Source organism: Typopeltis vanoorti, chromosome 6, assembly GCF_054136105.1.
Source record: "Typopeltis vanoorti isolate ZY-2024b chromosome 6, IOZ_Tvanoo_1.0, whole genome shotgun sequence".
NCBI classification, from domain to species: Eukaryota; Metazoa; Arthropoda; class Arachnida; order Uropygi; family Thelyphonidae; genus Typopeltis; species Typopeltis vanoorti.
This window is the reverse complement of record NC_143554.1, coordinates 24,714,873-24,732,483: the sequence shown is the minus strand read 5'-3', so window position 1 is coordinate 24,732,483 and position 17,611 is coordinate 24,714,873. Positions and strand designations below refer to the sequence as shown.

General features: G+C 35.0%; 1 protein-coding gene across 3 annotated transcripts in view; it reads left to right on the top strand.

Moving 5' to 3' along the window:
* Positions 1-17,611, top strand: part of LOC150105342 (calmodulin-binding transcription activator 1-like) — a 1,067,501-nt gene that overhangs the window by 810,926 nt on the left and 238,964 nt on the right. For all 3 annotated transcript variants that reach the window (XM_090394729.1, XM_090394728.1, XM_090394730.1), the window contains one exon: positions 10,583-10,846. In XM_090394729.1, coding sequence (XP_090250855.1) covers positions 10,583-10,846 — 264 coding nt within the window. The remainder of the gene's footprint in view (positions 1-10,582; positions 10,847-17,611) is intronic.

The following is a 17,611-nucleotide window of genomic DNA, read 5'->3' as shown; positions in this document are numbered from 1 at the left end:
TTTTCAAATGTTTGCTTTGAAAATATTATGTCAAATATTTATATTTTTAAACAATATTTATTGAAATAAATATGTCCTTTTTCTTTAGTTTCTAGCGAAATAGCATTATATGGATCATCACATTTCAGTTTTAGAAACGATTTTTTGTTATTCATAAAGACAAAATAAAAAAAAAAGTTAAAATGCTACATTGCATTACTCGGTTTCCGATTGTGTGTCTTTTTGGTATCAAAAATTTATATCCAATGATATTTTAGCAGTGATTCTTCGCCTTCGTCATTTATTTATTTATTTATTTGTATTATGCATATTACGATAATATCTAGTGCACATCCTTGTAGATATGTTGAAAATATAATGGGGAAAATATCATATACGGAATGATTCAAAATTCTTTTTCATTTTGAAGATTTTCTAATGCTTCCCCCCCCCCCCCTTATCCTCTCTTAGAACTCACAGGTTTGAAAACTTTTCTAGACAGCATTCAAAATCAGTTACTTCATTTTACCATTTTGACAAAAGATATACGGCAATCAGATTGTATTGTGAAACTTCTAATTCTGTTCTATTTATTTGCAATCTAAAACCAGCTGTTCTACTGCCTGCTGAAATTATGTGAAATTTTAGAAATAATATGCTATATTTTCACCATGCAAAATTGTTTATATGCATACCACACAAAAGAAAGTTCAGTAGTATTATTTTTGTTTGTTTTTCTTTAAAAAATCTAAATATTACTTCTGCTGCTGGAAGCTATTTCTGAAATAATCTACGTCTTCTAAATACTTGGTAATCTCCTCTTAGCTGGAGGAAAGGTTGAAGGCTTGTTACTCTCAGTGCTATTGAGAAGAAAGGGGAGAACACTAAAGTGCCCCAGGCTGTAGTGCAGAATATGTCAAGAATGTCTTGTTTCCTTTTCGATTGTTGATTACCTATATTCTAACAGAAATACTGATATTTCGTTTACATGCTTATACATTATTTATGCCAAAATAATTGCTTAATTTATAATGATCAGTTTCACTTTTATTATCAAAAGTTAGAAATTAAATCATACAATTATCTTGAAAAAGAGGATTTGAATTATTTTCAAAGAAAAGGTGCATATGCGTTTCATGATCTTCTTTTTTTTGGGGGGGGGGGTTATAGACCTAGGCAATCTGCGGATATTTCAGATAATTTATTTCATAAATCGTTCGCAAGACAGCTGTTACAAACGTAAATCACTTGGAGAACATACCCATTCATTTTAGTGTAAAACAGTAGCAAAGGTTCAGTTACTTTAGATATCTAATCTAGAAGAAAATGTTATGTCTGCTGAGATTAGAATCATATGTGAATTATTTTTCTGACATGATTTCTCTATTCGTTATAATGTAACCAATTTCCAGATTTTTTTCCCTCCTGCAGACTTCATGTTATATGCAGTGATTTCTTCTTTGAACTATAAGAAAAAAAATCAGATAACAGGAGAAAAATATGCAGTATTTTCTTTTCCACTGGCTGAATTTACAATGTTCTTTCTTTGTGTTTTGAAGAGAAACTGCAAATGACTTTTTTCTTACTATTTTTGTCATTATAACATCTCATATAATTATAAGAGTGACATTTTACCGTTTTTCTCCCACACGAGAAACAGAAATAAGGTGGTAATAATATTGTTGATTCTGCCAAACTTCATTGTAGCAGAAATTTTTATTACAAAACTTTGTAATATATATATATATATATATATATATATATATATATATATATCTCCGAAACAAGAAATTTGGAACCCATATCACATCAATGTTGAGTGTTGGCAAGGTGAAAATGTTCCCGTTATTATTTATATATTTCATTTATTAACTAGGGGGCTATGCCCAACCCCCCATGTTCTGGTATGGTAGACCAGTTCTCCTTCAATTGTGATAACTCGAAAGGGGGTTCAGTCACTGAATTCTGATGACTCGAATTTTGAAGACTCGACACTCAGGGTAGCCCCTGAGTTTCAAAACGTTTAGATAAACATGACATAAAAAAGCTTATCATTTTATATATATATAGGGTAGATTTTATTTCATTATTTTTTTGATGAAATACTTTACCTGGAATACTCTTTCCAGTTTCTCTGTGTCAAAAAAGAACTGAAAAATTAGCCTTCAAGATGAAAAAGAAACAGTGCATTCGGGTATCCCTCTATCAATATTTGTAGTCCTGAAAAGGACTGTTTTGATGGCCTTGAAAACAAACATTTTTTATTTCATACTGTTTAGAATTTAAAATTCTTGAACAGCGTGGAACACCTTGAAGCAAGGGTAAACACACAAAGCAATTTTACACTCAGGGCACCAGATTTTTGTTTCCTTTCTGATATTTTTTTTATTACATACATAATATTTGGGTGGAGGTTTTTTTTTTATTAGCCGTTGGTGGTAGATTTTCGGGATAATAGTTGGAGTTAGCAGCGTTCAACCTCAGATGTCTGGCAGGATTTCCTGTTTTTCTGCTTGCTGAAGAAGGCGCATGTGCATGCAGCAATGCTTTCGCAATTTCTATTCTGTATTCTAGATATGTTATGGTAGACAAACATTTTTTCTTGTACAGGAGGAAACTGTTCCAAATAACAAAATCCAAACACTTCAAAATTCAAATAACATGTCCAAACACTTTTTTGTAATATTTTTTATGCTGTTTCCTCATTACAGAGTAGAATGATAGCTGCTGATCGCACCTGTCGACTCAACCCATAGTGTCGTTGTATGCACACACAGCAATGGGTTTTTCTTTCTTCAAACCATGCTTCTCCACGGATTCCGCTGATGGATTGTGCAGGGAAGATAGCAGAAAAACATCTTTTTTGTCTTTCCAACGTAGTGCAAAGACTTTCCCTCGCTGATAAATTCGGATTTCCCCCTTCGATAGCTTTCCTGAAGCCAGATCTGGAGGCATATTTCGCCTTTTTGCATTTACAGTACCGTAACTATCTGTAAGATGCTGTAAAAGCAAATCAGCGAGTTCAGGACACATGTATAGTAATTATCCATTATAATGCAGTAACCTTTCCCCAGTAAAGGGTCTAGTAACTGCATTACTGCACGCATCGACAAGGGGAGATCCGAATATTTATCGTGCTCGATTACAGTTTGCTTTCCCGTATAAGGTTTGAAATCCCAAAGATATCCACTTTTCGATTCGCAAAGCATAAAAAATTTTACTCCATACTTCGCTTTCTTTTTGGGAATATACTGCTTACATTTCAGTCCACCTTTGAATGGCATAAGGCTTTCATCGATACTCAAGTCTCTCTCAGGAATGTAGAGTGATCTACATTTTTGACGGATTTTCATCAGAAAATCATAAATTTTGTTGAGGACTGGGCAAGGATGTGTTGCCTGATCGTATTCTTCATTATTCTGAAAATGCAAATACTTCATGATGAGACTGAATTGTTTTTCAGTCATAACATCACGAAACATTGGCGTGTTCAGAATCCAGTCTGTAGACCAATACATTTCGAGAGCGGGCTTTCGAAATGTATTTCGAAACTTATGGTTTTTCACTTTCTTTATTCTGATATTGCATTTGAAGGATGACAGTGGTTTTAAATATTAATTTCACCTGTATCCGAATATCACATAATTTCCTGAATTATAATAATCACAAAATATGTATATTGTCTGATTTATAATTTGCTAATTTATAATAATCACCACATAGTTTCAGTATCGAAAAATTAAAGTTATGTGGAACAATTACTAGAGAAAAATAACGTATTAAATAAAAACTGTACCTATGTTTCATAACAGTTTTCGGGTGTGTGATAGTAATGCAACGGGGGGGGGTTAAACTATCAGAGGCGAAATAAAGTTCAATTCTATTGTAAAAATATGGAAATAAACTTTCACATTTGATATACATATTTTGAATGATAAAAATAAGCAAATGTATCGCTTACTTTAAAAATTGGAGAATAAAATATCTGAATTATGCAGAAAATATAAATTTAAATCATAACTGTTAATTTCATTTTGTAATGACCAATTATACAAGGAAACCAAGAAAGTGAAAGTACAGATTACTATACAACATGAAGAAAAAATTTAGTAATATGATTAAAGAATTTCATGTTATTCTCTATAAAGCAAAGTTGCTCAAGCGTGTCCTAAAGGAAATCTGTTAAGTATTATTCGATTTCCATGGTTTTGTACAAAAATAAAATTAATATAACCTGGAACGTCGGCAGCCGGTTTTCTTTTCTTTTTTTAAAAGAATATTCCAAATAATTATCGTGAATTAATTTCTTCGAGAACAAAGAAAAATCTTTTGTCTAGTAGCGATTAGAAAAAAATTAGCGCAAAAAAATAAAAAATTAAATTGGTTAAGTGAAGAAATTATGCAAGACCTTTATTTTGTCCAGAAATTAAAATTGTATTGTACAATAAAAAGAGAAAACAAACATATAAATAATTTCTCTATTTTTAGTCTATCATATATAACTAAAATCCAGTTCACCAGCATGGAACAAGAAAGTCCGTTTCTTATTATAGGCAACTGAGAGGCAGCTACGAACGGGAGATAATCCGATTAACATTTCTCTTCAGCGTGAGGGTTTATCACACCTTCTAATGGACATGACAGTCAAATTGCACTTCTTATCCAGGTTCTTTAAACAGGTGGGCTGAATCTTATCCAGATTTATTTGGACGTCTATAGACGTCCTAGCCGGTAGGAAGGTTAATGGATGTTATTCATCCATTTAACCCCCACTTGATTTACAATCCAGACTCTAGGTATGCAGTCAGCCATTACCTCCTGTAAACGCTCCTTAACCACTTCCCATGCACTATCAACAAATCCAGCCTTTGCAGTTTTACATGCCATGGCACTGAACCAAGCAATCTCCTAAGCTTGTCATACTTACCAGCCCGGTAATTCCACATGTACCCTGTCTTAATTAAAAATTCCACACATTTTTTCCCTTCCCAGGTCAAGACCTTATGATCACTCTCACCAGTTGGTGGCAATGTGGTCATATTCATTACAATCAAATTATCAGATGCAGTTACTAGATCAAGCCCTCTCGAACCCCTAGTGTTTTCCATTACATGCTGTCTCAGATAGTTATCCCTTAATAACTGCATAAAATCCAATTCGTATCTCCCATGTGTCCTTTCCTAATTCCAATCAATGTTATCATAGTTGAAATCCCCCATAATAATTACCCGTCTTCCACTCATTGAGTCTATTTGCCTATGCATACTATCTCCATCATTTATTCCATCACCTGGTATATAGTAGCACCCAACTGTATATTTTGTTCTGCTAGCCTCAATCTCACACCAAATAGCCTCAAATGTGCTCTTTTCACTATCCTGCAGTTCATCTTGTATTCTCCTTGGCTGCAGTTCATCAGCTATCATCAATAACATGCCTCTCCCCCCCCCCATTCTTTTCTCTCTGTCCCTCCTGACCACACTATACCCTTCACATTCTCTTCCACTAGCTATATCATTTTCTGTCAGCCATGTCTTACTAATGCCAATAACCTGTGGCTAGAAAGAGCCAATCAAGGCCAAAAATTCCTCCTTCTTATTCCTAATACTCCTGGCATTAGTATACATAAAGTGCAGAAGCCCATTAGTCCCACCCCTATCTTGATGTCTTCTACTAACTATCCCATTCTGGTTTGTTGTCCTGCATACTAGCTCAGGCATATTATACTCATTCTTACACTTAATTGCCTCACTGATGTCTGCATATCCACCTCCCCTCCCCCAATAGCTCTAGTTTCCCTGATTCTGCACATCCACTTTCACTTCATTCTCAACACTTTTTCCAGTCTCCACACACCAAATCCATTCAGATGCGTCCCTCCTGTTTAAGTCCTTTCGCCCATCAAACTCACTCCACACATCCACAAACTCCACCCCACTACTCCTGAACAACCTGCGCATAGACAATTCACAATTATGGCCCTCCTTCTCAACTCTACTCTGTCATACTGCAGCAACAGATTCACTATCTTAACTCTCTCACTCTTTTCTTTTGCTACCTCTAGTAATTCCTTCAAGTTCTCTCTCATAGCAAATTTTTCACCTTTTAAATCATTCATCCCTGCCACTACTATCATTTCTTTCACCATATGCTTTTGTGCTCTAATAGCCTCACTTACATCATTAATTTTCGCACCTGGAAAGCACGATTTTGTCAAACTCTCATCTATTACACCTTTTACTACTGAATCACCATACAACACTCACTCCTTAATTTTTCTTTCACTCCTGATCATGCTGTCATTTTTCTTATCATGCATTTGCTTCTTTCTGTTAGCTGATGCATTCGGTAGACAATTTTGCAATTGCTCCAGCTGCTGCTTTGCCCTATGTATCACTCTGTGCAACCATGCAATCTCCCTCATTGCAACTAACTCTTCATATTTTTATCAGTAAAACCATTCTCTCGCTCTATACTTTTACTTTCACTCTCTCTTTTACTCTCACTTTCAACACCACTCTCAATGTTATCTGGTGCCACATCACAATTTTATATCATCACTATTTTCTATCGCATTATGATTTTCATCTACTACTCTTGCGACCTGAGACATACTTCAAATCCTCGCTTTCATGACACAAGATTACCCCAAGATCCCTTGCCTTCTTCACTTTCTCCAGCACGGTTCTACTAGTAGAGAATGCAGTTGCCCATCTGCAAATCAAATTTTATGACCTTAAATTTAAATTTAGTTGCATTACACTGAAATCTCCATTCATTCATTCATTTCCCTTTCCAGCGTATTCAGATTGGCATGATTTCACCAAACAATTGAGTTAAATTAAACTTACTAAGAAATTATATTCTTGTTTTATCCTTTATTTTGCTTGCAAAAACTTTGTTCTCCTTACCTTTTGCGAAAAAGATAAAACAGGTGCATGATTTCTTGGCATGTTTAATTTAATTTGAAACTAAGTGAAAAAACTTCCTACATCTTTCTCTCTAATCGTGAGAATTTTATGCGTGGGTGATATGCATCATTTTGACTATTTTTATATGAAAAATATATGGCCTCTGCATTATTTCAGCTTTAGTATCTTCATTATGGTGACCTTAATAAAGATTGAAACTGATCTAGGTAGTGGTCCTTTCCATAATGCATAGCAACATGTCTGAAAGGGTATGTGCTTTATATTATAGGTTACAAAGCCAATTAATGTGAAATCGTTTAACCTGTATACAAGTAGCATAGTCATGAATATATTTCACCTGCAAACTTTGTTTGCTTACACTAGGATAAAGCATAAAACAAGAATATAATTTATTGTCAAGTTTAATTTCATTTCCAACCAAGTGAAAAACTTCTTACAAAAAAAACCAAATTGGTATTTTTCTGCAACAATAATAGTATCATTGATATAATGATTGAGCAGTCAGGGACCTAGTGTTAAGCCTTCTGGAATCCCACTTAAAACTTTGCTTCTCCCTGATATGCTTCTTCCCTATACATAACTCCTTAATATCTCTCAGACAGCTTACTACATTTATGCATACACCACTGTTTTACCCCTTCTTCCACCCCTCTTAGAGTCTTTTAAGTTACAAGATTTTCATTAAACAACAAGCTGGCTCTATCAGTTCCCTAGCAGTCCCATTGCCTTACTGATATCTAGAGTAGTATTTGGAATATATTCTCTTCATGTAAGACTTCAACCCTCCTCTCCAGGTCAAGTCAGTTTTATTTTCGTGAAGGAATAAAATCTGCTTCACTAGATTTTATGCCTCTCTGGTGTCATCTGTATTGGTCATTCAGCTACTTCATCCATCTAGCAAGTTTATTCATCCACAGTCATTTCTCTTTCTAGTAGCTATATAGTGAAAGAATCCCTTGCAGTGCAGTAAAAATCCCTTTCCTTGGACTGCAGCAATAATCTCGTATATTTCAGTTTTATTTTCCTTATTATACTGGTCAGTTTTCTAGCTGTATCATATGCCTCAACAACTGGTTTCCACTTCTCTCTCTCTCTCTCTCGATACATTTTCTGTAAATTTTTGCATCTGCAGTTTCTGTATCATTTCCTTATGCATCTTTTCTCAAGATTGTCTCATGTTTCACTTGAGATGTTCAATCTAGCATTGCCATTAACAAATATTTCTCAACTAGCTCCCACATGTTGCTGATCTCTTTTCCTTCAATTTCTCCCATACAGGAAACTGCTTCAGGCTTGTTTTTAAGACTATTATAATCACCTACCTTGTGATTTGACATAAATTCCTTTACAATTGATATTTGAACATGCATGTTTATCCTTCAGTTAGACTTCATCATTGCTGTAACCAACACAATTAAATTCTCTGATACTATGATCAAAACTATTGATCTTGTTTTCTCCACCAAATGCAAAGAAAGACATTTATCTCACAAAAATTCCATATTCAGTCCTCTTATTACTGAATGATGATTGTGGCATAAAGATTAATATATTGGTAAAATGTGCAATTCTGACTTTTTAAATCATTGTGTACTTTTATTTAATATATATATTTTGAATAATATGAATGAAAGCTGGTATCTTTTGAATATCATCATATATACTGCTTTGAAAGAGGTCAATGGACACCCTAATGAGCAAGGTGCATTGTGCCATGTAATGAGTCACATGTTTGTAACTGGTATAAATTGTATGAATATGATGCTCCTAAGTCAATGCAACTGTGTCAATGTGAAATGGCTGTGAGAAGGGAACTGACAGAGTTTGAAAGATGCACTGTGATTGGATGCCATGTTGCAGTCCTATCTGTTCAGCAAAACTGCTGACAAATTAGACCATACCAGGTCAACAATCAGTGATACCATATTGAGATGGAAGTGTAGGGAGTCAACACTGCAAGTGCTCTTTGCAGTGGACGACCCACCACACTCACTAAACATTACCATAGGGTACTAAGGATAATATGTAAAAACTGCCAGTCATTGGATGACACATTGAATGCAGAGTTCCGAGCATCAACTGAAACACAAATCTGCACAAAAACATTCCAAACCTAGGCTCACAACATGGGTTTCCATGGTAGGACCAAAATATGCAAGCCTCGCATTATGCAACAGCTTGTAGGTCAAGGATCTTCAGTGGTGCATAGAGTGTATACAATGGGTTGTGGAAGCTTGAAAGCTGTGTTATGGAATGAATCACACTACACCTTGTACCAAGCAGATGGTACAAGGTTGGGTGTGGCGAATGCCTAGTGAACATCTCTTACCAGAGTGTGTAACTCAACCATGAAATATGTGGTGATGGTGTGCTCCTGTTTTTCCTGGTTTGGCCTTGAACTCTGTTTGTGGTGCCACGAACATTGAACTCTGAGAGGTATCTGAACATTCTGGACAATACAATGCTTCCTACTTTTTGGTGTTTCTACTAAACAACTATTGTCTCTTTCAGCAAGGCAATGCACAATGTCATAAGGCTGCTGTAACTGTGTGGTTTGTGGAGATGAATGTCACCACACTTGACTAGTCTCCACAGAGCCCTGATCTCAATCCTGTTGAGCATCTGTGGAATGAACTGAAGCATCAGGTGAGGTTAAGGGATGTCTATCCCACAACAATCCAGGACCTCATTACATGCCTACAGGAAGAATGGTCCAAAATTCCTATTGATTGCTGCCATATGCTCATAGAAAGTATGCTCTGTGGGATTGCTGCAATCACTGCAGTGAAAGGAGATCCTAAGATGGGTATCACGGCTGTTTGTTACTCTCACTGTGGTGTCCATTGACTTCTTTCTGAGCATATATTATAATATATATTATAATGGCCAAACTTTGTGAAATTTTAATGCTAACAAGAGAGCTTTTAACATTGTCATGTAATTACTTCATCTCTAATTTTGCACACTTATGTAACACGTCAAATAATACTTCCACACAGAATTTTATTTGCAATTACCATCTTCAAGGAGCTAAAAAATAAATAAATTTCAAAACTTTGAATTTCTGCTGGTTTTCTTTGACTCCTAACTCGCACATCATCTGTAAGTGGATATCATGACTTTAAAGCTTGATGCTGCAAATGACATTTTTAAAGGTGGTGTATGATAAATGGATATACAAAGCTAACAAGAAAGAAACACTCTATTCTTTTTATTTCATACTTATTTTAAATAAAATTTATTAAGTTTTTATAAAATTACACTTTGGATTTTATTTTTTCAGATAGCTAAATTTATATCGTCTGGTAACATTTTGGCTGTGAACATTATTTGATGTGTTATATAAGTGAGAAAAATTTACACAAAGTCTCTTCACTTACTAATTTGTAATAAGCAAGTATAACAAACTTGCTTATTGCAAAAAAATATTGCGCGCACACACACACATCATCCATAAGCAGATATCATGACTTGAAAGCTTGATTTTCTATAAAATTACATTTTTAAACCTCTGTGCTACAATAAAATTTTATTGACTATTTTATTACATCACTTTTTTTTTATTCTAAATTCTGTTCATTCACATACAGAACTAATGTATTACAGGTTTTTTAACCTTTCGTTATTTGAACTAATAATATAATTAAACACTTTTCTTTTTCATTTTTAAGAATTCAAATGAGAAACAAAGGTCTTTTGAAGACAGATTAGTTTCTTTATGTCAGCGTCTTATGGGTGCCCTTTGGAATGCTGATGATTCGGTATCTATCAAAAGTTCCACATATTCAGATTTAACTCTTCTTCACCTTGCTGCAGCACTAGGCTACAGTCGACTAGCATGTACACTCCTCCATTGGAGAGCTGAAAATCCTTCATTAACACTGGAATCAGAGGTAGATGCTTTACGTAAGGACAAAAATGGATGTACACCTCTAGTAAGTGTCTCTGATATAATTACCTAAATTGGTATGTTATTACTACTATTAAAATAATGATTACTATTGATTAAAATAATATGAAAACATAATAAATAAAAACTGGACTTCTACTATGGACAAGAACTAGTCATCACTAACACCATGTTTCAACATAAAGATGTGCATAAATTCACAGGCAGAGAAGATACAAGAAAAGGAAAATCCTCATTCACTACATCATTATTGATAGTGATATCATTATTATGCTGATTCAAGGTATAGGGAATTTGAAATTGCAGGCACTAAATTTAGTACTTGTAATTACAATTAAGTAATTACTTAGTACTAAACTGGATAAAAACGGATATCTCATTGAAAAGAATGGTATGTAAAAAAGTTTTAAAAACAATTCAAGTTGAGCAGCTTTTACAGATAAACTATAGACTCAACTATAAATTAAAGATGCCAAGAAATTATGTTATTGGTTTCATCCTTTATCCAAGTGTAAGCAAACAAAATTTACACATGAAGTAACCTCACGGAGCTACTTGCATATAGAGGCTAATGACTTCACATCACTTGCCTTAGTATCCCATAATGCAATGTACATATCCTTACAGACATGTATAATGCTGTGCATCATGGGAAGGGCTACTACCTAGACTGGTAGTAACCCAAAAACTCTAAGTGTCTATAAGATCACTACTAAACTTGTCACTCCTGACTTGAGTGACTTCAGGATAGGAAACTCGACAGTGGCTCCACTCAGTGCCAGACAAAAACCTGTCACTGAGCAGGCCTCTCTATTCCCCAAGAAACAAGCAGATCCAAAGACAAACATCATAAAATATAATCACTGGGAGCCAGACCCCAAAGTGGAAGACCAAGGTGGAAGTAATGCAAAAATGATATTTCCATATACAAGTGGCCAAAAGGTTTCACACCTTATTACTAAAATATTCTGGATTAGAGATAGATATTGAAATTTTTTTCACTTGGTTGTACAATAAAGGATGAAACAAAGAATAGTATTTCTTGATATCTTTAATTTATAGTATAACCAAGTGAAAAAATGTTCAACATGTAGACTCAACTATACAAACATTATTGAAGAAAAAATGAAATAGATTGAAAAGAACCAAACCTTAGGAATCCAAGTGGAAAATTCTGAAGAAGATATTGGCTGATTCAACTAGGGTGTTGTTGCTGTCTGCAAGAATAGAAAAATAGCAACACCACAGAAGAAAAAAGAAATTAAAGAAGCATTCTTGGAAAAGAAGAAAGCATACTAAAAGTTCCTAGCAAATAAGTTTACAGATGCCCTAAAATGCACAGCAAAATGTAAGAGAGCTAAGCTATGTGTAAAAGTGGCTAAAAACAAAAGTCATGGGAAGACTTTGGGAAGAGTATGGAAAATAAATATTAAGAAGATGGTAAAATGTTCTAGAGTCTATATAAGAAGTTTAGAAATGGATGAAAGAGTACTGTAAAAAGAAATCAAAGATAATAATAGTGACATGAAAACTGAAGATAAGGATGACTTACATGTTTGGAGTAATTACTTCAAAAGACTGTTAAATCTTCCAAGCAGTGGCAAAACTGTACTAGAAAATTTTCAAGAGGAATGGAAAGAGGAATACATATCAATATGTCAGGTAGAAAAAGCCATCAAAAACTTGAAATGGAGAAAGGTAGTTGGAGTAGATGATATTCGACCAGAAATGCTTACGTATGGAGGAAGTTTTGCAGTGGCTACACTGTAAAATTGAATTCCCAATGATTGGGAATTCAATTTTGCAGTGTAGGGAATGGAAGAAAGGTAAGATAATGCCATTGCATAAGGGTGGTAACAGACTGGAAGTGTCTAATTATAGGCCAGTCTATGTGTCATTAGTAGTTGTTAAGATCTTGGAGAAAGTAGTGAGGGACCGTATACAGCATTGGGCAGGTGAGGGTAATGTTATCTGTGAGAGTCAACATGGATTTGTGAAAGGGCGCTGTTGTTTTAGCAATATGCTAGCCTTTTATAATAAAGTTACAAGAACATTATATAAGGGAAAGGCATATACTGCAATTTTCTCAGACTTAGCGAAGGCATTTGACAGGGTGCCACATGATAAGCTGATATTTAAGTTGCAGCACATGGGTCTGGATGTCAGATTGGTCAACTGAATTTAGGATTGGCTGTCCGATAGGTATCAGAGAGTTGTGTATGGTGGAGCAGTTTCAAGGAGGCAGAGGGTTACAAGTGGGGTCCCACAGGGCTCAGTACTAGGACCTATATTGTTTAACCTTTATATCAATGACATTGCCAGTGGATTGCAAGGGGATATTCAGTTGTTTGCAGATGATGCAAAGCTGGGAAGAATTATTAGTAATAGTGCAGATGTGGTAGCCCTGCAAGAGGATTTAAATAAGCTAGATAGATGGGCAAATGAATGGCGGTGTCAGTTTAATGCAGCAAAATGTAAGGTCTTGAGGTTTGGGAAACATCGATGGGATGCTGCATACTCTATGGGAGGAGTTATACTAGAGGAAGTAGGGGAGACAAGAGATTTGGGGGTTGATGATTGATAGAAACCTGAAGTTTAGGGGACATATTGCAAAGGTGGTGAAGGTTAACACAGAGGATTGCTGCAATTATGAGAAGGACACTGACCTGCAGAGATAAGATGGTTATCATTCTGTTGTATAAGTCTCTGATCAGACCACATTTGGACTATTGTTCTCAGATTTGGTCCCCAGGATTTGAAGGGGATAAATTAACTGTGGAAAGGATACAAAGACGGATGACAAAGATAGTTTCAGGACTGTACAAGCATAGTTATGAGGATCGGCTGAGGGAATGTGGACTGCAGAGTTTGGCAGATAGAAGAAGGAGAGGTGATATGATCGAGACTTTTAAACTGTTGAGAGGTGGTTACAGGGTTGGCACTGGGGAGTTCTTTCGCTTGGTTGAACAGCGGGAAGGAGTGATGACAAGAGGCCATCCCTTGAAGTTACGAAAGGAAACTGTGAGCAAGAGGGTAAGGAGTGGTTTCTTTGTGTGGAGGGTGGTTGAACTGTGAAATGCATTGCCTGATGGAGTGGTGGGAGCGAGAACGGTCAATGAGTTTAAGGAGTGGTATGATAGACTTTGTGTTTCTTAGTAGGAACCTCTCCTCGATGAGTCTTGACAGACTTTATGTTCCTAGGAAGGACCTCCCACGATGAGTCTTTTGACTCTATGGAGGCCTAAATAATAATAATAATAATAATAATAATAATAATTGGAGTAGAGCTCTGATATTACCCATCTATAAAATAGGGAATAAACTGAATGTGAGTATTACAGAGGAATTTCTCTCATAGTGTATATTTAAGTTGTCAATTAGCAGTTAGAATTGAAGGAAATACATGAAGATGGTTTGATGTAAAATCATGGAAGGATGCACATGATCTCGAGTCAGATTCATCATCTATATGAATATCATTATGAAAGAAAGTGGCATCAGACTTCATATTAAAGTTGTAGATGTCAACTTAGCACTGCTTAATGCAGATGATGTTGTACTTCTAAACACATCTAGTGCAAGTCTCAAGGATTCTCTAGCTAAATTGAATAACATTTGTAACAAATCTGGCATGAAAATCAGCAACAAAAAGATCAAACTATGAAAATTTAGGCAGGAGCATAGAAAACTTCAGCTGCATTCTGAATGGAGGTGTCTGTTAATTTATTTTTAATGGCATTAATGAGAACACAGACTGATAAGAAAATAATAACTATTTATTAACTTTGTTGTATAAAGTTTGTTGTAGGTAGTATAGCCAGAGTTGTAGAGTAGGTGCCCTCCCTTAATGAGTCTGAACTCCCTGGAGATGTCACATAATAATAATAAGTTCACTAATTTAACTTATTGCTGAGATTTTACTGGTATTATATCCAGCATCTTCAGAGCACACAACAGTTGGTCACAGTATGCGAAACAACAACAATCTGGTATAATAATGGTTTAAACAATTACAAAGGACAACACAAAGACTAAAGTCATAATTAGGCACCATCTATGTTGGAAAGAAAAAAAAAAACACATAGATGCCGTCTAATTAGGACTTCAGTCTTTGTGTTATCTGTTGCAATTGTTTAAACTACTCCCATTGTTATACCTAGGGATCCCAGATATATTGGAAAAAAATACAGGACACTTATGACTGAGGGTGAAAGTTTAGTATGGGCATCTATCACATATGCCAGTCTTACAAAATGATTCTAACTTTCCAAGTGGGTGCGTGGTAAGGTTTACTATGCATACACTTTACTAAGTATAAGTAAACAAATAGTAAATCCAATTGTTAGGCTGCATATTTTCATTAAGTCACTTTAAGTTGCCTTCAAATGGTTTTTTACTTACTATTATAGATACAAAATAGATTGTTAATACAGTAATGCTCTTCTCACCTGACAATATTCTTATTAATCAATCAGTCTTGCTCCCTCTTGCAATACTTTTCTGAAGAATGAATGTCGTAAAACGTCCATAAAGTACAGGATGATCCCGTATTTTAAGTGATGTTTGGGATCCCTAGTTATACCAGATTGTTGTTATTTCGTGTACTGTTTTTGTGCTCTGAAGATGCTGCATATAATATCAGCAAAAAGTTAGTAAATAGTTATTATTTTCTTATCAGTCTGTGTTCTCATTAATGTGTATACACATTAATGAGAACACAGGTAAGCTTATGTGTACACACACTTTTGTGTGTACACATAAGCCTTTCCAGCGAATGGAATATCTATAAAAAAAGTAATAAGTAATACATTTCAGCTGTTATGCAGTTTTTAGTGAAGATGACAAATTAAATCTGGAAATAGACAACAGAATAGGCAAAGCTGGCATTGTAGGCAGCCAGCCGAATTAATTTATATAGAATAGGAGAGAAATTAGCCAAAACTCCAAAGTTTGGGATTTTGGTTAATTTTGGCTTATCTCTTGCAGTTCAATTTGATGCACAATTTACAAATTTTTACCAGAGAAAAAAGTTTTTTGACTACTTTATAAACAACATATCTAAGTTGAGCTAATTCTGTCGCATTTTCCAGTAGAAATGACAAATAGATCCGGCATCTTTAAGACAGATGAAACTTTCCGATCAGCATTTCCTTGAACATTCAGTTAGAACATCAACTGCAATATCTTCTTTTATTTACTAAATATTTATTGACAGTCTCAACTCCTCCAGTTTAAAGACTTGCAGTTTTACAACTCCTTTTCGGAATCTTTTATTAATATTTTACCGGCTGTCAACGTAAAATCTTAAAACTTCCAAAAGAACAAAATTTCTCAGGTCTGCATCCTTAATCTTCCATTAGCTCTCTCTTGTTTTTCGTTACCTCAATACCAAACGCCCTCTCTGTCAGCTGTCAATCACCCATCAAACTCCTTGGCAAGCGTGAAGTTAAGTATAATGGCCGACTCGTCTCCGTTAGTGTTGAAGGTGAGTTAGCTGATCTCATACAGAGGTAGCATGGTTTTTTCTCCCAGAACTCTGGTTTTTCATTTCACATACAGACAAATCAACCCTTCAGAACACACGCAATTTACAGACAAAAAAAATACTAGTTGTGGTGGGCGGTAGATGGTGTTGATTCAGATGATTGGTAGTAGAGGTTCTGTGTAGTAGTGGAGACAGTTGCATAGTAGGTGTCCTCCAGCGATGAGTCTTCGGACTCTTTGGAGGTGTCACGAATAATAATAATAAAAAACACAGCACTTGATAATTTTAAATTGCAGTAACAGAATTGAGTGTAACACAACTTCAGAATCTACTAAGTACATCAAAATTACAAATCTTTACATTTCATTTTGACAATAATATCAAAAAACGGTACATCGCAAATATGTATTACGAAACCAAAACTAATAATATACTAACACAAACAATCTGTAAAAATATTCATAATTTTAAATTATAATTATTTTCACATCAGTTTCATCTTTCTCTAAAAAAAATTTTTTTTTTACACATTCATCTTATTTCCTACTATCTGATTGTGAATGAGATGCACAATTAGCATCAAGAAAGCCTTATCTTTCAATATTTCATTATTATTATTTTAGCAGTATATAAGACGGTGTTCAAGCCAGTTTTAAGTTATAGATATGAGAGTAGGGTTGGAAATAAAACACTTGATCAAAGACAGGAGACCTCTTGAACTCTCAATCAGTACTAAGGAACTCAAAGTGTCGAAGAGGTGTATTTTTCGTAAGTGAACTCTTGGTTGGTGCAATAAAGTATTTCCTAAAATAAAAGAGCCAAAAGGCTTCATTTCGGTGATGCAAAATTATATAATTCAAGTGGATATTAAATCCAGCATTATTTGAAAGCTGAATGGAAACTGTGAAAGTTTCATACAACATTTGACCAGGAAGCTTCATTTTAGGAAATACTTTATGCACCAACCAAGAGTTTGCTTACAAAAAATACACCTCTCCGACACTTCGAGTTGCTTAGTACTGAATGATAGTTTTTGCTCTCTTAAGGTTTCTGCCTGGTCTCTGAGGAGAACCAACCAGTTCGAAACAACTGTCAGGACAGTGAAACCTTTCAAAATGGACCAATAAAAGGCGAATATATGCACTTGGGAAAGCGATCATGTCTTCTATATGGTCCGTGCTAGGGCACGGACCTTATAGAAGACATTTCTTCATAAAGTTGAAGAAATGTGGATTGCAGAGTTTGGTGGATAGGAGGAAAAGAGGTGATATGATAGAGACATTTAAGATAGAGGATTTTATTAGA